At 44.3% G+C, this 22,293-nt stretch overlaps 1 protein-coding gene across 4 annotated transcripts in view; it reads left to right on the top strand.

Moving 5' to 3' along the window:
• The window catches only part of LOC125928700 (F-box/WD repeat-containing protein 12-like), a 62,260-nt gene that overhangs the window by 35,615 nt on the left and 4,352 nt on the right, over positions 1-22,293 (top strand). The window contains exons 6-11 of one of the 4 annotated variants that reach the window (XR_007459758.1): positions 3,182-3,340; positions 3,797-4,007; positions 5,293-5,471; positions 5,549-5,676; positions 10,190-10,470; positions 11,634-20,436. Coding sequence is in view for 2 of the 4 variants with exons in the window: in XM_049639450.1 (XP_049495407.1) it covers positions 3,182-3,340; positions 3,797-4,007; positions 5,293-5,471; positions 5,549-5,676; positions 10,190-10,316 (804 nt within the window). In the remaining 2 variants the exon portion in view is untranslated. Of the gene's footprint in view, positions 1-3,181; positions 3,341-3,796; positions 4,008-5,292; positions 5,472-5,548; positions 5,677-10,189; positions 20,512-22,293 lie in introns of those variants that run through there. The other 3 variants (XR_007459749.1, XM_049639450.1, XM_049639582.1) reach the window with 3 other exon arrangements.

The following is a 22,293-nucleotide window of genomic DNA, read 5'->3' as shown; positions in this document are numbered from 1 at the left end:
AAAAAAAAAAAAAAAAAAAAAAAAAAAAAAAAGGAATACATTCCATGTTCATGGATTGGAAGAACAAATATTGTTAAAATGTCAAAACTACCCAAAGCAATCTACATATTCAATGCAATCCCTACCAAAATAACACCAGCATTCGTCACAGAGCTAGAACAAACAATCCTAAAATTTGTATGGAACCAGAAAAGGCTCCAAATAAGCCAAAGCAATCCTGAAAAAGAAAACCAAAGCTGGAGGCATCATAATTCCAGATTTGAAGCTGTATTACAAAGCTGTAGTCATCAAGACAATATGGTACTGGCACAAAAACAGACACATAGATCTAAGGAACAGAATAGAGAACCCAGAATTGGATCCACAAACATATGACCAACTAATCTTTGACAAAGCAGGAAAGAATATCCAGTGGAATAAAGACAGTCTCCTCAGCAAGTGGTGCTGGGAAAACTCGACAGCCGCATGCAGAAGAATGAACCTGGACCACTTTTTACACCATACAGAAAATAAATTCAAAATGGATGAAAGACCTCAATGTAAGACCGGAAGCCATCAAAATCCTCGAGGAGAAAGCAGGCAACAACGTCTTTGACCTCGGCTGCAGCAACTTCTTACCTGACATGTCTCTGGAGGCAAGGGAAACAAAAGCAAAAATGAACTATTTGGACCTCATCAAGATAAAAAGCTTCTGTACGGCAAAGGAAACAATCAGCAAACTAAGAGGCAACCAATGGAATGGTTTGCAAACACCGAGAAGATATTTGCAAATGACATATCAGATTAAGGGTTAGTATCCAAAATCTATAAAGAACTTACCAAACTCAACACCCAAAAAACAAATAATCCAGTGAAGAAATGGGCAAAAGACATGAATAGACACTTCTCCAAAGAAGACATACAGATGGCCAACTGACACACGAAAAAATGCTCAACATCACTCATCATCAGGGAAATACAAATCAAAACCACAATGAGATACCAGCTCACACCTGTCAGAATGGTTAACATTAACAACTCAGGCAACAACAGATGTTGGTGAGGATGTGGAGAAAGAGAAACCCTTTTGCACTGCTGGTGGGATTGCAAACTGGTACAGCCACTCTGGAAAACAGTATGGAGGTTCCTCAAAAAATGAAAAATAGAACTACCCTACGACCCAGCATTTGCACTGCTAGGTATTTATCCAGAGGATACAGGAGTGCTGTTTTGAAGGGGCACATGCACCCCAAAGTTTATAGCAGTGCTATCAACAGTAACAAAGTATGGAAAAATCCCAAATGCCCATTGACAGATGAATGGATAAAGATGTGGTATATGTATGACAATGGAATATTACTCGGCAATCAAAAAGAATGAGATCTTGCCATTTGCAACAATGTGAATGGGACTAGAGTGTATTATGCTAAGAGCAATTAGAGAAAGACAAATATGCCTTCACTCATGTAGAATTTAAGATACAACACAAATGAACATAAGGGAAGGGAAGCAAAAATAATATAAAAACAGAGAGGGGGAAATCCATAAGAGACTCTTAAATACAGAGAACAAACAGGGCTGCTGGAGGGTTTGTGGGTGGGAGGATGGGCTAAATGGGCAAGGGGCAATAAGGAGGACACTTGCAGGGATGAGCACTGGGTGTTATGTGTAGGCGATGAATCACTGGATTCTACTCCTGAAACCATTATTGCACTATATGCTAATTAAAAAAAATAAATTAAAAAAAATAAAACATAAGTGAAGGAGAAGCTATTTGAGAAACTCAAGACTTGGTCAGGAAGAGAAAACAAGTTATTCCCATGTCATTCAGTAGAAATATATTTAGAATAATTAAAAACTAATGCAGAAGGCAAGAGTATAAAGTTAAATGGTTTTGAGTCAAGAAAAATTACATAGGTTTGATTTACCTAAAAGTCTGTTCAGATTACCAAAACATCTGAACCAGAGAATATCGTAACATTAAGATCCATGAAAAATTGTGAGTAAACACTGTATCTTCTTTAACAAAGCACTGATAGCAGATGATATGAAGCATAGAGTGTAGGTGAAAAAAACAGCACAAATGGTCAATAATATGTAATTACTAACTGGTAAGAAAGTGACATTAGGATGAGGCTTTTCAAAATTTGAGGAAAAAAAGTTAAAAATAGAAAAAAAAGGTTGAGGCTTTTATTTTCACTTATTAGGTGAGCAAACATTTTCAAAGATTAGCATTATAATAAGTTGGATGAGAAAAAGGTATTTTTTTGTACATGCATGAGAACATAGATTGAGCTCTTTTCAAAAAATTTTTTAGGTTTATCTTGTGAAAAGAGAGAGAGAGCGAGAGCACACATGTGAGCAGGGTGAGGGGCAGAGAGAGAGGAGAGAGAGAATTCCAAGCAGGCTTTGTGCACTGTCGGCCCAATGTGGGCTTGAACCCACAAACCGTGAGATCATGACCTAAGCTGAAATCAAGAGTCGGATGTTTAACCAACTGAGCCACCCAGGTGCCCCAGATTGAGCTTTAAAAGACAAATGTTTATTTACTTTGAAAGAGAGAGAGCATGAGTGGGGAAGGGGCAGAGGGAGAGAGAAAGAGCCTAATCAGGCTCCACACTGAGTGTGGCTCAGTCCCACCACCCTGGCATCATGACCTGAACTGAAATCAAGAGTCACATGCTCAACCGACTGAACCATCCAGGCACCCCAGGTTGATCTTTTTTGAAAAGCTTGTTGGTTTTCTTCTGCTAAAAGTCTTCAGTCTGATGCTCTTTGACCTAATAAAGCCGCTCTCGGGATCTCTCAGGAGGAAATCCTCGTGTGGGTGCACAAAGCTTATGCACAGAAGTGCTCGGTGCTGCAGTGGCCAAAATTGTGAACAGCTCACATTTCCGCAGCAGTGAGAGAAAGTGAAAGGTCGTGGGAAGTCTCCTCTGACAAGAAATAGTTCCGGGGAGTATTACAGGCAGAAAGGCAGTCTGCAGACAGCGCCTGAGTCTCACACAGAGAAGAATCCCTGGAGGTCCTGCCCGGAGGCTGCGAAGAGCGGGCGGAGGGTTCCCTCTGAAGGCTTACCTCCTGTTCGGACGTTCCTGTTTCTGGTGTGAGGAGGTGGCATTGCCTCAGCAGGGAGGCGGGCAGGCCGCTGACCTCTGCCCTGGGGTGAGGCCACGTGCTGACCGTGGCCCTTGCCTTGCAGGTGGCCTGTGCCGAGGGCTTCCTGTATGCGCTCACGGTGCCCCAGCTGCAGCTGCGGTCCAGGACTCGCGTGTTCCCGAGCAGCCCCACCAGTCTCCTCTGCTCTCCTGACTGCCAGTGGGTGTTTGCTTCAACCCAGAACTCAGACCTGGGCCCGAAGGTCAGTGGTGGGCTATGTCCCTTGCTCGGGGGGCCTGGCTTTGCGCACGTAAGGTGGTGGGGCCTGTGCCCAGGCTTGTGGATGCGTCTAGGAGGGTGGCTTCCGGTGCAGGACCAAGCCCGCCAACAGCACCGGCACCTTGACGGGATGGTCCAGGGACAGAGGAGGCATCTGAAGCAGACCGCAAGCAGATAGGACAGGAAAGCAGAGGCATGCCAGGGACATGCGCTGCCCCAAACCACCAGAGTCATTGATTCGGTTGTCCTGGTACACTGACCGACGCGGGACTGGTGGGCGAGGCGTTTCCCGCCAGACCAGACGGGCTGGTCCCAGCAGTCTGGGGGTGCACAGGTGGTTCCGGCAACCCTGTAAGACAGAGTGAGGTCACTGGGTGTGGGTCTGCGGCGCTCCTGGGTGGTTGTCAGCGGCATGGGCCACGTGATGGTGTTTCCCCAGGTGTTCCACACTCGCTCCCTGCTGTGTCTGGTGGAGGATGAGCCTCCCGTCTCCACCACTCTACCCATCTGGCTGACCTCCAGAGCCTGCTGGGCCCCTGACGAGACAGCCAGGCTGATGGTGACGCACAGAAATGACAACGGCATGCAGCTGGTCATCACCACCTACGAGCTCAGGACCAAGCAGTCACGGGAAGGGGTAGACGTCGTGGGTAAGGATCCCCGTACCAGGACTGTCACCGTTGTGCTGTGGTGCTTCCAGCACAGATTGCTCAGGTTTCCTTCGGGCCACTTTTCTTCCCTCTCAGTGAATACAGTGGCCCAACAATTGTTTTGTTGTTTGTGATCGTATGTACTGGCCGAGTGGCTGAGCACTTGCTGTGGGCAGGGCCCTCTCTGTGGCCCTGGAAGCCAGACAGTAACCGCTGGCCACATAGTCTCGCCTCCTCACTGTCTTGTCACAACTCTGACAAATACACTCTTCTCAGTCCTCAGTGTGCACAGAGGTGACTAAAAGCCACAACCATTTCTTCCCCAAGGAGCTCCTAGGCCAGCAGGCAAATAAGACCCACAGTCATCTCCTTTTCTGCCTTCTCTGTCTCCCAAACCACACGTCACTGTGCCTGGCCAGCCCTGTGGCCCTTAGCATTTTTTCTTTTATATTATGTTCATTTGTTTTCATATCATCATTTGACAATAAACTTTACTCTGAGCTTCCTAGCACCTGAGGAAAAAAGGGAAATGGGATGTGTAATATAATCCCTTGTCTGATACAAGCATGCATTCTTCAAGAGAGGTAATTTTTGGGGTGCCTGGGTGGCTCAGTTGGTTGAGCGTCCAGCTTCGGCTCAGGTCGTGATCTCACAGTTCATGGGTTTGAGCCCCGCATCGGGCTCTGTGCTGACAGCTCAGAGCCTGGAGCCTGTTTCAGATTCTGTGTCTCCCTCTCTCTCTGCTCTTCCCCTGCTCATGCTCGCTCACCACCCCCCCGCCTCTCAAAAATACATAAACGTTAAAAAAAAAAGAGAGGTAATTTTTTTTTCCTGGTGCTAAACAGCATAAGGAAGTGATCCAATTAATTGTTTTTAAATGAGGAACGCCATCCAATATAAAAGATAGTATTGTCAACAGCAGTTTTTCGCAGATGTTGTGAATGTCACAGTTCTCATGTAGCCACTTCTTACCTCACCCTGCCGTAGATGGGGAAGCGCGGGGGGCCCATTCCCTGGAGGGTATGTGTGCAGGTATTGTCACTTCCACATGCATATTGCCTCAAATCTTTGTAGTGCCCGTAACTAGGGTGTTGGCATCGGTGTTGGAGAGCTGGTGAAGGGGAGGCTCCAGGGGGTAAACGCTTGGGTTGGGATTGAACGTAGGCGTGACCGCAAAAGTGCTGCTCTTTTCAGTGCCACGCACGGCACATTCGGTGAGGCCCGTGTGCTCCGGGCCCCCAGCTGTATCACAAGATGACAGTCCGTGTGTTTTTCTTTCACAAAGTACAACAGATGGCAAGTTTCCTCCTGCCCAACTCCATGATACCTCCTCACCTCATGAAGGGCCACGGCTCTCAGGTGATCCTGCTGGTGTCCGGGTCGGAGCTGGCGCTCTTCACCATCCACGGGGTGCAGCTGGCAGCCTTCCAGGACCACCAGAGGCCCATCACGTCCATGTGGGTGGTGAGTGTGGGCTTGCCTGTGTTGCACCCCCACCCGAAGAGCCCGTGGCCCCACCTCACCTGGCTTTTCATTTCAAGGACCAGAGCCGAGTCATCACCGCTTCCTTTGACCTATCCCTGCGAGTCTATGTGTGGAATAAAGAAACGAAGCCTCCCGTCCTCAAGAGCTGCTATCACCTGCTTGGGGGCTCCCACAGATGGGCCAGGTAACTGCTTCCACTTTCTTTCACAGTGACCTCACCCAGCCTGCCAGCGGCATCTGTAAGATGGCCATTGGAAAGGGTGAGACTGCGGCTTGGGTCTTAGCTCCGCCATTCCCTCACTGTCTGGGTACCCGAGGCAAGTCACTACTCAGGTGCTATTTCCTACTGTGCTTAAAAAAAAAAAAGATGCTAAGCATCATGTACATTATCTCCTCTAATGTACAATGTACATTACAAAGCCACCACCTGAAGTTGGTGTTACCCACTTTTCCAGATGAAACAGAGGCTCTGGGATGCGGATACTTTGCTCACAGTCCCCCAGGGACGCATAGTAAGGCCCAGGTGGGCCCAGCACCGCCCTGCAGTCCAGCTCTCACGTGATTCCGAAACCATATACCATGTACAGGTGGTGGTGGAGTCAGTGGGGGTGAGATGGTGAAAGTCCCGAAGAAGGCAGTTTTGCTTTGGGTTCTGAAAGTAGTGTTTGGAATCACTTATGTTTCTTCTTGCCACAGTGAGTTCTACAAAGTAGACAGGCCGTGGATCTTACTCCCCCGGCCTGCTCACGACAAGAGTGCTGACAGCCATCAGTTACTTGGTATGAGGTCTGGGGTAAATTCGACCTCCTGGGGCAAACATCTTACCTTCGTAAATGAAAAAACACTAAGCCCAAAACCAAATATTTTAAAAACTAGATTTCTATAACCTACTTCATTTCTGAGTTTTCAGTTAGTTGTCACTCGAAGATAATTATTAAAGCAAACTCCTAATTAACACAGAAGAATCTTCATTTTTAGTAAACAACTCAACTTTCTGATAAGGTAAAGAATTAACTAGAGAGTCAACTTAAATCTTAACGACAACTGGCCTGTAAGTCGGTTTTAACCCTCTCTCTTAAATTTCTAAACAAACTGTACTGGACAGCCTGATGGTCTCTTTCTTATTGTTTTTTAAAGTTGATTTATTTATTTTGAGAAAGAGAGTATGAATGAGTGGAGGAGGGGCAATGAGAGAGAGAGAATCCCAAGCAGGCTCCGTGCTGTCAGCACAGAGCCTGATGCAGGACTCCATCCCATGAAATCATGAGATCATGACCTGAGGTGAAAGCAAGAGTTGGACACTCAACCGACTGAGCCACCCAGGCCCACTGTGCCCCCCGCCCCCCCTCCACCAGACGCTCCCATTCTGAGAAGGACTTGGCATCTTCACAGTTGCTTCTTCACTCAGGATTCCTCCTTAAATTCCTTTGAAGTTCGAGGCCACGTTCACATCTGTAGGTGCTGTGTTTTTGCTAGTTAATGCCCCAGTGCTGTTACCCCTTCAGGCCCCTGCCCTCAGCGTGGGGGTCTTGCGGCCTTGTGGTGCTGAGTCTGTGAGTGACCAGAGGCCTTTGCAACAAGCCTCTCAGGTGGGGGAGGTCCCGATTTATAGGCCGCAGACACTCAGACTGTCGGTGATGGCTTCCTTCTGCAGCGGCAGGAAAGCCTCTGTCTTCTGAGGGACACACAGCACACACACTTGTCCTCATGGTCGCTGAAAAGAGGCTGGGTGGGGAGGCTGCCTGCCAGGGATTGTGCTCCCATGTCGGCCTCAAAATACACTTTTTGTCCTCTCTTTTCTGTACGCGTCTTTGAAGAATTCTCTACATCATTACTGAGTGGTTAGAACAGCCTCTCACTGAAATAACACTGTTCTCAACTTAGCAGGCAAGTGGCACTTTTAGAAATTTATTTTTTGCATGTCTTTTAAAACACATACCCATGCATTACACAACACATCCATTCACTGACATGACCCTGTTCCTTCATGCTGAGCACGTAGCACTCTTAGAATCTTCTTTTCCGTATGTGTTTTTACACACTGAATTACACGGATGTAGAATGGTGAATACATCCTTCACTGAAATGACACCATTCTCAATGTGACAAGTAAGTAGGACACTAAGAAATATCTTTTTAAAAATGTGCTTTAGGGGCACCTGGGCGGCTCAGTTGGTTGAGCATCCGACTTTGGCTCAGGCCACGATCTCGCAGTTTGTGGGTTTGAGCACTGCACCAGGCTCTGTGCTGACAGCTCAGAGCCTCGAGGCTGCTTTAGATTCCGTGTCTCCCTCTCTCTCTCTGCCCCTTCCCCACTTGTGCTCTGTTTCTCTCTCTCATAAAAAAATTGGGGCGCCTGGGTGGCGCAGTCGGTTGGGCGTCCGACTTCAGCCAGGTCACGATCTCGCGGTCCGTGAGTTCGAGCCCCGCGTCAGGCTCTGGGCTGATGGCTCGGAGCCTGGAGCCTGTTTCCGATTCTGTGTCTCCCTCTCTCTCTGCCCCTCCCCCGTTCATGCTCTGTCTCTCTCTGTCCCAAAAATAAATAAAAAACGTTGAAAAAAAAAATTTTTTTTTAAAAAAATAAATGTTGGGGCACCTGGGTGGCTCAGTGGTAAGTGTCCAATTTCGGCTCAGGTCATGATCTCATGGCTTGTGGGTTCGAGCCCCATGTTGGGCTCTGTGCTGACAGCTCGGATCCTGGAGCCTACTTCGGATTCTGTATCTCCCTCTCTCTCTGCCCCTCCCCCACTCATGCTCCATCTCTCTCTCTCCCCTTCAAAATAAGTAAACATTTAAAAAAATTAAAAATAAGTAAATATTAAAAAAATTAAAAAATAAATATAAATTAAAAAATAAAAATAAAAAATGTGCTTTAATCAGGGCCCTGGAATGAATCATGATAATGAATTATGCCCCATTCCTAATTGAAAACAGATTCCTCAGGAAATCCTTAGTTGAGTGGTAATTTCTCTTGGGGAGCTTCATTTGACAACAAGAAATCCTGCCATCTTGTTTCATGCTGTTCCCCATAAATTTTTTCCAGCATCTTTTGAAAGCTGCAAGACATAACCAGTACTTTCTGAGAGCTTTTCAGTTTCCCAAAATGTTATCATCTGTGAATACCTACTGATTCTCTAAAGAAAACAGGGAAGACAAGTATGTTAACTATAAATTTACCAGCAACCTAGCTGCATACTCCCAGGTATCTACCCAAGAGAAATAAAACTTATGTCCACACAGAGAGTTGTACATGAATGTTCTTAGCTTTATTCAACATACCCCCAAAGTGCAAATACTGTGAGTGCCCATCTGCTGGTAAATGGATAGATTCAGTCGGGAATCTGACTCCACAGTGACAGGGAACAGCTTTTTGACACGGACACTGTGGGTGAACCACAAAAACATTGTGCTACATGAAAGAAGCCAGATGGGCGCCTGGGTGGCTCAGTCGGTTAAGCGGCCGACTTTGGCTCAGGTCATGATCTCGCGGTCCGTGAGTTCGAGCCCCGTGTCGGGCTCTGTGCTGACAGCTCAGAGCCTGGAGCCTGTTTCGGATTCTGTGTCTCCTTCTCTCTGACCCTCCCCCATTCATGCTCTGTCTCTCTCTGTCTCAAAAATAAATAAACATTAAAAAAAAAATTTTTTTTTAAAAAAAGAAAGAAGCCAGATGTGTGAGACCACGTTGTGTGATTCCATTTACATGACCCTTCTAGAAAAGACGAGTCTGTAGAAACAAGGCTGCCTGGGGCTGGGCGTGGGAGGGGATTCACTGCCGACACGCCCCACGGATCCTCTGGAGTGATGGAAATCCAAACTGGATAGTGGTGATGGTTGCACAACTCTGCACACTTACTAAAAATCAATGGACGAAAAAAGACTAAGGAATTCTCTAAAGAGAATAAGAAAGGAAGCAGATGCGGGTTCAACTTTTCTTGCCAACAAACCGTGAGGACCACTGGCTGACTGACTATGCTGCCTGCTTCCTGCCCAGCCCCAGTGTAGACTATCCAATGCTGCAGTTTTCTGAGAGTCTGGAGATGCCACCTTGCATTCTTGATACTAATTTCTAAGTTAAGTAGAACTTCAGTTGCTACTTAAACTCAGTAAGTCAGTGTGGAATTTACTCCAAGCTAAAAGGTATTTCATAAAAGAGTGGCAGTGTTTTTAGAAGCAATCTATAGCCAGAAACAGCTTCTGCAGGAAACTCCAATCCCTTCTGTGGTTCGGTTGGTTTGGTTCTCTCACTGGCTCATTCTCTGTCATGCTCAGAGCAGCGCTGTCTGGTCTTTCTAGGTGAAGAGAACACTGTAGAAAATGATGGCCCCATTAGCTCCTGCATTTGTCTTTCACTGAGACTGGTCAGGAATTGATGGGCTGATTCTCACTTCCAGGGAAATGACTCTACCCTGCCAAGATTGGATTAGATACCAGTTCTTCTCTATCAGGAGATGTTTCTAGACCAGCTGGAATCGTTGTGATTCAGGCAGCTACTGTCAGGAGGGCCCCAAGCTGTTATCCCCACTCCAGAATGTGATCATCTTGCTATCTGTTAGAGCGAACACAGGTCTCAACACAGACGGGGTGTGCTGGCTGGGGACAGTCAGGACATTGCACTCCATTCTCTGTGTAAAGGCTTAGCTACTTAACCACATGTCTCTTCCTCAAATTAACGTGCAACCTGTCCCTTCCTTTCGCAGTGGATTCACCCATGTGGAAGGTGACAGTATGAGCATTGTAGGTGTGGAAGCCAGAAACATTGGGACGAGTATTCTGAGGTCATATTGCTTCAAAGTGCAGCGTGGCTCAGATGACTGCATCAATTGAAGATGATCTCACTTTGGTGAAGAGCTTGTCTACATACAGACTAAATGATGACTTAACACCATTGAAACAGAAATGAGCAATTCTCAGATACCTGTTATGGACCAGGCACTGTGCTATGTGACTTTTTTTTAATCCTCACAAACCAGTTAAAGAGGTATGATGTCTCTGTTTTTCAGATGAGGAACAGGACCAGTAATGGGAGAGTAACCCATTATTGGCCCGTTGTCCAGCTGCCACGCCACCTGCCTAAGCTTGTTCAGATAGTAAGTGGTAGAGAGGAGTGGATGCCAGAAGGCCCAAGTACAAGGGCCTGGGCTTGTACCATGATTATTTTGTTGTTAGATATGTAACGAAGTAAGGACATGGTTTTTCCCCCCATTCTGTTATGTGCTTTAGGCACACGTTAATAAATGGTTGTGTGGCACCACACTGCCCAGCTCTAGGGATGCCATTCTGTGTCTTGTACAGATGGCATCCCTGGAGTTGGTCCACAGGGAGGCCCTGGCTGCTTTGGTGGGTGGGTTACCGGGGTTCTCAGCTACAGGCAGCAGGGACAGAAAGCTAGCTAACTAACACCAAGAAAGGAATTTACTGGAAGGAGATAGAGAAGTGTGCTGGGTCAGCGGGGGGGGGGGGGCTGGAGAAACAGATCTGGAACCGTAGGAAGCAGGGCCTGTTCCAGCAGTGTCTGGCCTTCCGTCCCTGTTTTCCCCAACACTTCCACGCTGCTGCCACTGCATCTGTGGCACTGACACCATCTGAAAACTTACCAGCTGCTTCTGGGGAAGGGTGACTTCAAGGCTGGGAACACCAGAATGTGAGTGTGATTTTCTGACTTTGCCGCAAGCCCTCACCATCCAGGCCAGGATGGGAGAGTCTGACCCTTTAAGCTTCAATAGAGCAGCTCCCAGTCCAGACTCACACTGTGAAAAATTCTTCAAAACTAGGAAAAGTTCCTGAGAAACAGACAATGAGGATGAAAAGCTCGCTACCGCAGCCTGCCACTTCAGCTGTCCAGTACCGATACCCCCTTGCCCAGTACTTGCACGTTATACCCAACACAGCACCTGTGTCCCATATAAGCCCAGACGCAGTTATTTACCCAAGAGGAGAAGATCTGTGTCCTCCCCCTTTTGAAATCTAAGATGTGTTTTGGGGTAATTTTACATTTACAGAAAAGTTGCAAAAATAGGGCAGTGGATCCCCATATATCTTGCTCAGCCTCCCCTCGTGTGAATACCTTACATAAGGTGGGCATTTGGAAACCCAAAGTCTTTGTCAGCTTGAAGTCAGAACTCTCTGTTTGTCCCATCACAGTCCTACCGGGTGTTCAGCGGTCCTAGTGCATCCTGCTTACAGCCATGGGGGAAGGGAGAGGAGGCAAAAAATTCGCTGAAAAACACACACACATGACACAGCAAGAAAGGAAATAGCTGTGCAGAAGATAAAGGGAAGATTCAGGTAAGTTGAGATAGAGGAGTTTTTGCTGAAGACACGGGAAAGGGGTTGGAATGTTGGCAAAAGAGGGGAGGTCCGATAAGGGACTGGTGAGGGTACAAGCCACCCGAGAGGCATGGACATGTGATAGCTGGGGAAGCAGTGTGGTCAGTTCTTAGGGAAGGCACCCCACCAGGGCCTCATATGTGCTGGCAGCAGCATTAAATGGTGTCACGTCTGGGTGTGGTGGCCCTGCCCAAGGACAGCTCTGTGGTGCGGGAGGCTTAGGGAGAGAGTTGCCCTAACTCGAGCACAGGAGACTCTTGCAGAAACCATGTGTTGAGTCTGGCAGATGGGCTCCTTAGGGAAAAGCAACATCTATGAGGTGTGATGCCACACCCTGGGGGAAACACAGGAAGTGTGTCCTGCTCCCAGGTACTCTAAATCCAAGTTCTGAGGCTTCTTTCCCTTTGAGGGCTGATGCTGCCGGGGAGCATGAGGGCCTTAGCAGCACCTCTGATTCCTGCCAGCAGGTAGATCTCAACCTTCCTCAGAGCCTCTGTTACTGCAGGTGCAGCCCAAGATATTCTGTATAAGTACAGAAAATACTGAAAAAAATTCCCTAGTTCTTGGCCACAGGTGACATCTTAACAATTTCTAAAATATTAATTACTAACTATAATAATGCCTTTTTAAAAAGACAGTTACCACAAACACAATCACTCTTTAAATTCACTTTTATTTTTTAAAGTTTATTTTTATCTTGAGAGAGAGAGGAAGAGAGAGAGAATCGCAAGCCGGCTCCATGCTGTCAGTGCAGAGTCTGACACAAGGCTTGGACACACAAACTGTGAGATCATGACCTGAGCTGAAACCAAGAGTCAGGTGCTTGACTGATTGAGCCACCCAGGCGCCCCTAAAATTCACTTTTAAGTAATTGATGGGTTAAGTAGAAAGTACAAAATAAGAATGGAAGATAATTTTCTTAACTGGATAAAGGGGATACAAAAGAGCAAAAATGCTTAATGATGAGTAGTCAGAAATGTTTCCACTGATGCTAGAAACAAGGTAAGTGTGACATTGGTCACCACCATAATTAAGTATTGCCCTACAGGGGGAGGAGTCAACATGGTGGAGAAGTAGGGGGACCCAAAGTTCCCTTGTCCGTCAAACATAGCAGTATTGAGGCCAGAAGACTTGGAATTCCAGGCTACAGAGTGACAAAAACATCTCCAGGGGCCCATGAGGATAGCTTGGCAGGCCATAGGTGCATGACTGTGAATTGGGAGAGAGAAAATGGACAGTGTAGGCATGGAGGGGAGGAATCCCCTTCGGTGGAGAGACAAAAGGAAGAGACTGTGTAGGATTGTATTTGGACAAAAGAAAAACGTCCAGACCATAGACTAGGGAACAGAAAAAAACGGAGAAGGAACAAATTCCTAACACAATCCAGGGTTGCAGGGCTTTCTCTGGACTGGGGTCTGCTGCCCTACACACGTGCCCTGGGGGAAGGGGGAGGCAGAGCCCAGCCCTGGGCTCAGTAGCCAGTCCAGAGGTGCAGTCAGAGGAGTCCTGTCCCTTGAGTGGTGTGGGAAGAAGGTATATAGCCTCCAAGGACAAAAGACCCTGCAGGTGCCCACCAGCCAGAAGCCCTTTGTCATCTGGTTGGGTAGAGTGGCACGGCCCCAGAACCGGGGCTTGTGGAGTGGGATCCCTTAAGACATCAGGGTTTGAGTCCCAGCCAAGTGCCTGGGAGGTGTGGGAGACTCTGGAGTGGGACAAACTGGCCTGCTTGTGCCCCCGCAGCACTGTGAGAACAACCTGAACAGAGTGGTCTGGGACACCCAGTCCGGGAAGGAGAAACTGGGGTTTCACCATTTTTCTCCCCATCCAACAAGGTGGGGCTTCAGGGAAGGGACAGCAGGCCCACAGTGGAGGCGGGACTCACCTCTACAAATTGTGCCCCTCCATGCCTGGTAACTGCGTATCTACAAGAGCGGAATTGATGCTGACAAATCAGACAGCCTCTCCTCCAGACCAGCACAGCCACCGACTCCAAGGCACTGTCATATATTGGTCCAGTGGTTTTGCATTTTCTGATATGATTATTGGTCAATTCTTATTATAGATTATATACATATATATTATTATATGTATACACATATATCATATGTATATATGTGTGTGTGTGTGTACATATATATGTGTATATATGTATATGTATGTGTATATATACACACACACACACATTTCTTCCTCATTTCTTTCTTCCTCATTTCTTCCCTTCTCTTTTCTGGTTGTCCGTTTGTTTAAGCAGACACTTTTAATCTAGTCTTTTTACACCTATTCTGTATCTCCTTTATTTTCCTCTCTCTCTGGATTAAACCATGTAGTTTCTCTGATTCTCTCCCTGGTCAATTTTTTTTTTCTTTTCTTTTCCTCACCACCATCATTTCTCTCTTTCTATGGGATAAGGCTTCTTCCACCACCACCCCCCTTTTTAAAATTTTTCCAGGGTCACTTCAGTGAACAAGTCAAACCACAACTGGTGGAAGATCCAAACCGCCACTATGAGTAAGAAGAGAAAGCAACCAGAGTCACAACAACAGAGAGCACGCAACACACTCCAAAAACACCTCCTGAAGGGTCAGGCCCTGGACAGTGTATGACCCCTTTTTAATATAGTAGTGCTTGTAGGTGCAGGACACATAACAAGCTATTAAAACACATGAAGGATAGAAAACTAGCCCAAATGACAAAACGTAACTCTCACTAAAAATTCCAGGAAGAAATGGCAGCTAGAGAATTGCTCAAAACAGATAAAAACAATATAACTGATCAAGAATTTAGAATAATAGTCATAAGATTAATAGCTGGGCTTGAAAAAGCATAGAAAACAGAGAATCTATTGCTGCAGAGATCAAGGAACTAAGGCATAGTCACGACAAATTAAGAAATGTTGTAAATGAGGTGCAAAATAAACTGCAATGACAGCAAGGATGGAGGAATCAGAGGGGAGAATAAGTGAAATAGAAGATGAAGTATGGAAAATGATGAAGCTGAGAAAATGATAAGAAAATGCTAGACCATGAAGGGAGAATTAGAGAACTGATTCAGTGAAATGTAATAATACCCATATCATAGGAGTTCAGAAGAAGAAGGAGAGAGAGAAAGGGGCAAAAGGTTTACTTGAACAAATTGTAGTTGGGAACTAACCTAATCTGGGTAAGGGAGCATAAATCCAAATCCAGGAGGCACAGAGAATTCTTCAGAATCAACAAAAATAGGTCTTCAACATGGCATAACATAGCTAAACTGGCAAAAACAAAGATAAAGAGAATTCTGGAAGCAGTTGGGGAAAAACAGGCCTTAACCTATAAGGATAGACACATAAAGGTAGTAGCAGACCTGTCTACTGAAATTTGGCAAGCCAGAAGGGACTGCCAGGAAATATTCAATGTGCTGAATAGGAAAAATATACAGCCAAGAATCCTTTATCCAGCAAGGCCATCATTTAGAAGGAGAGATTAAGGCTTTCCCAGACAAGAGCTGAAGGAGTTCATGACCACTAAACCAGCCTTGCAAGAGATCCTAAAGGACACTCTGAGTGGAATGCTGTAAAGACTACAAAGGACCAGAGACATCACCACAAACATGAAACCCACAGATAACACAGTGACATTAAGTCCCTATCGTTCAGTAATAACTTTGAATGTGCATGGACTCAGTGCTCCAATCAAAAAACATAGGGTATCAGAATGGATTAAAAAAAAAAAGATCCATCTATATGCTGTCTACAAGAGACTCATTTTAGACCTGAGGACACCTTCAGATTGAAGGGGATGAAACACCATCTATCATTCTACTAGAAGTCAAAAGAATGCTGGAGTAGGCATACTTATATCAGACAAACTAGGTTTTAAACTGAAGACTGTAACAAGAGATCAAGAAGGGCATTACATCATAGTTACAGGATCTATCCATCAAGAAGAGCTAACAACTGTAAATGTTTATGCCCCCAACTTGAGAGCACCCAAATATATAAATCAATTAATCACAAACGAGTAATCTTATTGATAAGAATACAGTAATTGTAGGTGACTTTAATACTCCTCTAGGCAGGAAATCAATAAAGAAACAATGGCCTTGAATGGTACACTGGACCAGATGGACTTGATAGGTATATTCAGAACCTTTCATCCAAGAGCAGCCATATACACATTCTTGAGTGCACATGGAACATTCTCCAAGATAGATCACATACTGGGTCACAAAAAATGAAAACACGACGGTCCAAACCCTTTGGGATGCAGCAAAGGCAGTGCTAAGAGGTAAATACGTTGCAATCCAGGCCTATCTCAAGAAATAAGAAAAATCCCAAATACAAACCTAGCCTCACACCTAAGGGAATTAGTAGCAGAGCAGCAAAGAAAGCCCAAAGCCAACTGGAGAAGAGAAATAATAAAGATTAGAGCAGAAATAATAATAAAAAAAAAACAGTATAACAGAGCAATGAATCTAAGAGGTTTTTTTGAAAGAATAAACAAACTGGATAAACCCCTAGCTAGACTTCTCAAAAAGAAAAGAGAACCCAAATAGATAAAATCATGAATGAAAGAAGAGAGATCACAACTAATGCCACAGAAATGCAAACAATTATTGAATATGAAAAATTATATGCCAACAAACTGGACAACCTGGAAGAAATGGACAAATTCCTAGGTGCCCACACACTACCAAAACTCAAACGGGAAGAAATAGAAAATTTGAACTAAATCAGTTATCAAAAATCTCCCAACAAATAAGAGTCCTGGTCCAGATGACTTTCCAGGGGAATTCCACCAGACATTTACAGCAGAGTTAATACATTCTTCTCAAGCTGTTCCAAAAACTAGAACTGGAAGGAAAGTTTCTGGACTCATTCTATGAAGCCAGCATTACCTTGATTCCCAAACCAGACAGAGATACCACTAAAAAGAAGAATTATCCCTGATGAATATGGGTGTGAAAATTCCCAACAAGATACTAACAAATCAAATTCAACAGCACATAAAAATTATTAACCGTGATCAAGTGAGATTCATTCCTGGGCTGCAGAGCTGGTTCAACATTCGCAAATCAATCAGTGTGATACATCACGTTAATAGAAGGAAGGATAAGAACCATGTGATCCTGTCAACAGATGCAGAAAAAGCATTTGACAAAATACAGCATCCTTTTTAAGTAAAAACCCTCAAGAAAGTCAGGATAGAAGGAACATACCTTAACATCATAAAAACCACACATGAAAAGGCCACAGCCAATATCATCCTTAATGGGGAAAAACTGGGACCTCTCCCCCTGAGATCAGGAACATGACAGGGATGTCCACTCTCACTGCTGTTGTTTAACATAGTGTTGGAAGCCCTAGCCTCAACAATCAGTCAAAAAATGAAATAAAAGTCATCCAAATTGCCAAAGAAGTTAAACTTTCACTTTTCACAGATGACATGATACTCTACATGGAAAACCCGAAAGACTCCACCAAAAAACTGCTAGAACTGATACATGAATTCAGCAAATTTGCAGGATGTAAGATCAATGTACAGAATTCAGTTGCATTTCTGTACACCAATAATGAAGTGACAGAGAAATCAAGAAATTGATCCCATTTAAAATTGCACCAAGAACCTTAAAATCCCTAGAAATAAACCTAAGTTGCAAAAAATCTTTATGCTGAAAACTTTAGAAAACTTATGAAAGAAATTGAAGAAGATACACAGAAATGGAAAAACATTCCATGCTCATGGATTGGAAGAAAAAATATTGTTTAAATGTCAACACTACCCAAAGCAATCTACACATTCAATGCAATCCCAATCAAAATCGCACCAGCATTCTTCTCAGAGCTAGAACAAACAGTCCTAAAATTTGTATGGAGCCACAAAGGACCCGAATAGCCAAGGTAATGTTGAAAAAGAAAACCAAAGTTGGAGGCATCACAGTCTTTAGCCTCTACTACAGACTTTAGCCTTTGCTACAAAGCTGTAATCATCAAGACAGTATCATATTGGCACAAAAACAGTCACATAGATTAGTGGAATAGAATAGAGAACCCAGAATTGGACCCACAAATGTATGGCCAACTAATCTTTGACAAGGCAGGAAAAAGTATGCATTGGAAAAAAGAGAGTCTCTTTAGCAAATGGTGCTGGGAGAGCTGGACAACAACATGCAAAAGGATGAAACTAGACCACTTTCTTATACCATACACAAAAATAAACTCAAAATGTGAGGCAGGAAACCATCAAAAACCCTAGAGGAGAAAACAGGCAACAACTTTTTTGGCCTCAGCCACAGCAACTTCTTACTTGACATATCTCTAAAGGAAAGGGAAATAAAAGCAAACATGAACTATTGGGACCTCATCAAGATAAAAGTCTTCTGCACAGCAAAGGAAACAACAAAACTAAAAGGCAACAAATGGAATGGGAAAAGATATTTGCAAATGACATATCAGATAAAGGGTTAGTATCCAAAATCTATAAAGAATTTACCAAACTCAATACCCAAAAAACAATCCAGTGAAGAAATGGGCAGGCAGGAGACATGAATAGTCACTTTTTCAAAGAAGACATCTAGATGTCCAACAGACACATGACAAGATGTTCAACATCACTTCTCATCAGGGAAATACAAATCAAAACCACCATGAGATACCACCTCATATCTGTCAGAATGGCTAAAATTAACAACTCAGGAATGAACAGATGCTCATGGGGATGTGGAGAAATGGGAACCCTCTTGCACTGTTGGTGGGAATGCAAACTGGTGCAGCCACTCTGGAAACAGTATGGAGGTTCTTCAAAAATTAACAATAGAATTATCCTATGACCCAGCAATAGCACTACTAGGAACTTATTCAAAGGATTCAGGAGTGCTGATTCATAGGGGCACATGTACTCCAATGTTTATAGCAGCACTATCAACAATAATCAAAGTATGGAAAGAGCCCAAATGTCCATCAACTGAAGAATGGCTAAGAAGATGTGATTTATATGTACAACGGAATACTACTTGACAATGAGAAAGAATGCAATCTTGCCATTAGCAACAACGTGGATGGAACTGGAGGGTATTATGGTAAGTGAAATAAGTCAGTCAGAGAGAGACAGATATCATATATTTTTACTCATATATGGAATTTGAGAAACTTAACAGAAGACCATGGGGGAAGGGAAGGGGGAAATAGTTTCAAACAGAGAGGGAGGTAAACCATAAGAGACTCTTAAATACAGAGAACAAACTGAGGGTTGATGGAGGGGCAAGGGAGAGGGAAATGGATGATGGGCATTGAGGAGGGCACTTGTTGAGATGGGGCACTGGTTGTTGTATGTAAACAATGAATCATGGGAATCTACTTCTGAATCCGAGAGCATACACTGTATGTTAGGTAACTTGACGATAAATTGTATTAACAAAAAAAAAAAAAAGTATTGCCCTGGAGGTGCTGATTAATTGTAAAATTTTTAAAAATTAAATTCTAAAAATATTAGAAATGGATGTTTTTTGTAATTTCCAAACAGTACCTTCTCCCTTAGAAACCTAAGAAAAGCATTAGAATTAGCAAATCAGCATGATTTGAAAATAATATTTGAAATCAGTGTAATATATTGAGATCAGTGTAATAATAATTAGAAAATATGATAGGAAAATTATCCCATTTGCCACAACACTGGCAACTATGATACCTTGGAATAATCTAAAATGAAAAAAACTTTATGAAGAAAAAACACAGCTTTTCTAAAGGAATAAAGAATAGAGAGATAACCCATGTTCATGATAGAAGAATTACTACTTTTAAGAGGCCATATATTGAAAGCAATACTGATAAAATTGCTACCGTTTGAAAAACAGAATGTAAAAAGATGATTATCTGGTTTATATGCATCTGTACAAGTACATGAGTAGTCAAGACAATCTTGCAGAAACAAAAAGGCAGAGGAAGGGGTAGACCTGCCCTGTGAATTATGAAGACAAAGTTAAATTTTATCATTGAGACCAGCAGCATCAGTGCATGAATAGACCATAGAGGATCAAGAAACAGACCTATGTATATTTTGAAATTTGGTATACAATAGGTGACATTTCAAATCAGAATGGAGAAATGATGCTTCAGTAAGTGATCTTGGAAGGACTGGCTATCCACATGGAATGAAGCAGATTCTTTCCTCATACTGTGCACAAAAGTAAGTTTTTTATGTGTGAAGGATCTAAACTTTCTTTTAAGTTATAGGGAAAAAATTATAAAAGAGTAGGCTTTTAAAGCAGGATTAAATAATACAAAAGCAAAACTTAGAGCAAAATAATTAGTCTATATAAAGATTTAAATCTTTTGTACAAGTGACACCATAACCAAAATTAAGACATGCTGTTGACAGCAACCCCTAAATTGAGCAAAGAGGAAACATAATTTGCAGAAGAAACCAAATCCTAAAGTACAGATAAAGTGCTCAAAATCATTAGTAATCACAACAAAATAAAACAGCAATGACCTATCACTTTGTACTATTAGGCTGGCCAATAAAAAGAAAGAAAGAAAGCTGGATGATGCCGAGTGTTTGCAGACGCATAGAGATATGCGACCCAATGATGGAAGCTGCCTCTACCTGGCTCACATCTGAACGTCTTTGGCCAATCCAAGGTATGTGTTCCCAGTAGTGCGGGTTCCGGGTAACAGTGTCTCAGCTCCCCACCATGTCCCTGCCCATCCCCTGTTCTGATCATCAGAAGGCTGCATTCTCTACTATTCCCTGCATCTGGCAGGAGGGGCAGACTTAGATGCTAATCTCCTTTGCTCTGAGGGTATAGCTTTTTGAAGTCCTAGTTCAGTGTGAGGCTGACTCCTGTGCACCTCCATTATGCACATCCAGCACCTAGGTGGCTGACAGAGAGCCAGCTCTAAATGCCCTGCAGTATATACCTCAGTCAGTTCCAAGTTTGGGGCAGCCTGGGGTAGATGGGGTGCCACTTGCAGGAGAGCAGGAACTGGTTGAAGGAACTGGAGAAGGTGTACAAGCTTTGTGTCCCAGCTTAGTCCACCATTTGCATCACTCCCATTGTGTACAGCTTTCATACACATTATGGGGCCTGCCTTCCCTGAGCCTCCCTCAACTGAGAACAAAGGCATCGTTACTCTTTGCAAGTGTGATTGGAGTCTCCAAGTTGATGATGACCTGTTCTCATCTGAACACCTGTGCCAGAGCACTAGCAAAATGAGCAAGAGTTCTTCTGCTGGATTCCCTTTACTCTAAGCAGCACTTTGGGCTCTGTGGGTTGCTTGTTTGGTGGGGTGATCCAGACCTTCATCCCCAGGGTGATGTTGTGGTGGTTTTCCTTGCTCATTGAAAGTCATTGCTGGGTATGACAGTTAAGAGATACCCAGTTATTTACATAGACACACCCCACTCTACTTGATTCTCTACTAGCAGTCTAGTCCCTGATGCTTGTCAGTTACAATCCCAATCATCAGAGCCAATCCTTTCTTTACCTTTGGGCCACTGGCCAAGAACAGAGAATAGTCAGGTGGTAGTCATAGCTTCCACTTAAGAGGAATGTTTGCTGTGACCCTGAAAGAAGTGTCTCCACTCATGTCTCCAGGAGCTAGGACCTATAATCCCAGAGAGCCAAAGGTTGCATGAATGGGAAACAAAAAAATATGTAGGGTTGCTGTCTGTCTTAAGAGAGGGGGCCACCCCTACACTTGTTGGTTCTCAGACTCATGTATTCTAGTGATAGTGGCACTATTGGTCATCAGTCATTATTGATTCAGAATGTATGCCACATCCTGGATTGGAAGATGGTATCCAAGCCACACCAAGTATTGACTCTTGGCCAGCACCTTAGGGGAACCATCAATAGGGCATCCCACCATCATATCAGACCAGTTAATTCTGGATGATGGGTAGGGGACAAGATCAATACATTCCATAGTCATGAGCTCATGGTTACACCTCCTTTGGTGTAAAATGGGCCCTTTGTTCTGAGGCAGGACTGTGGGATATCACAGGTAAGGCATTCTGCAGGCGTCTGGGTGATGTGCTGGTAGAACCATGGGCAGGGGTCATAAGGACAAAATCCTGCCTTGTGATTAATGGTGCCAAGTTGATAGCATCAGTCTGCTGTCTACTAGATGGGCCTTTGGCAATGGTGGCAACTATGTCAGTCTTGATATAGGAAGCCCTTGCCATTGGGCCTGTGCTTAGCTCTTACCCCTGACACTGTTCACGGGCCTTTGCACAAGGACTGGGTTGTCAAGAATAGTCTGTCTGGCATGGCAGCCAAAAGATGGTCATCCTGTTACCAGTAATACTGAGAGCCTTTTCTGCAGTGTGTGGTCTCTGGCAGGCTTTCAAGTAAGACACAAAGATCTCCTGCTGTCTGCCCTACTGCACATCTCTTTCTCAGACCTCAGACCCTTCTAGGCCCCTGACCAGACAAGCCATCTGCCACTGTCAAAAGTCCATGTGTCTCTGTACCTCTAGTCATTTTCTTTCATATG

This window comes from Panthera uncia, chromosome D4 (assembly GCF_023721935.1).
Source record: "Panthera uncia isolate 11264 chromosome D4, Puncia_PCG_1.0, whole genome shotgun sequence".
Taxonomy (NCBI): Eukaryota; Metazoa; Chordata; class Mammalia; order Carnivora; family Felidae; genus Panthera; species Panthera uncia.
Note: the sequence above shows the minus strand (reverse complement) of the source record. Positions and strands in the feature narration are given on the sequence as shown.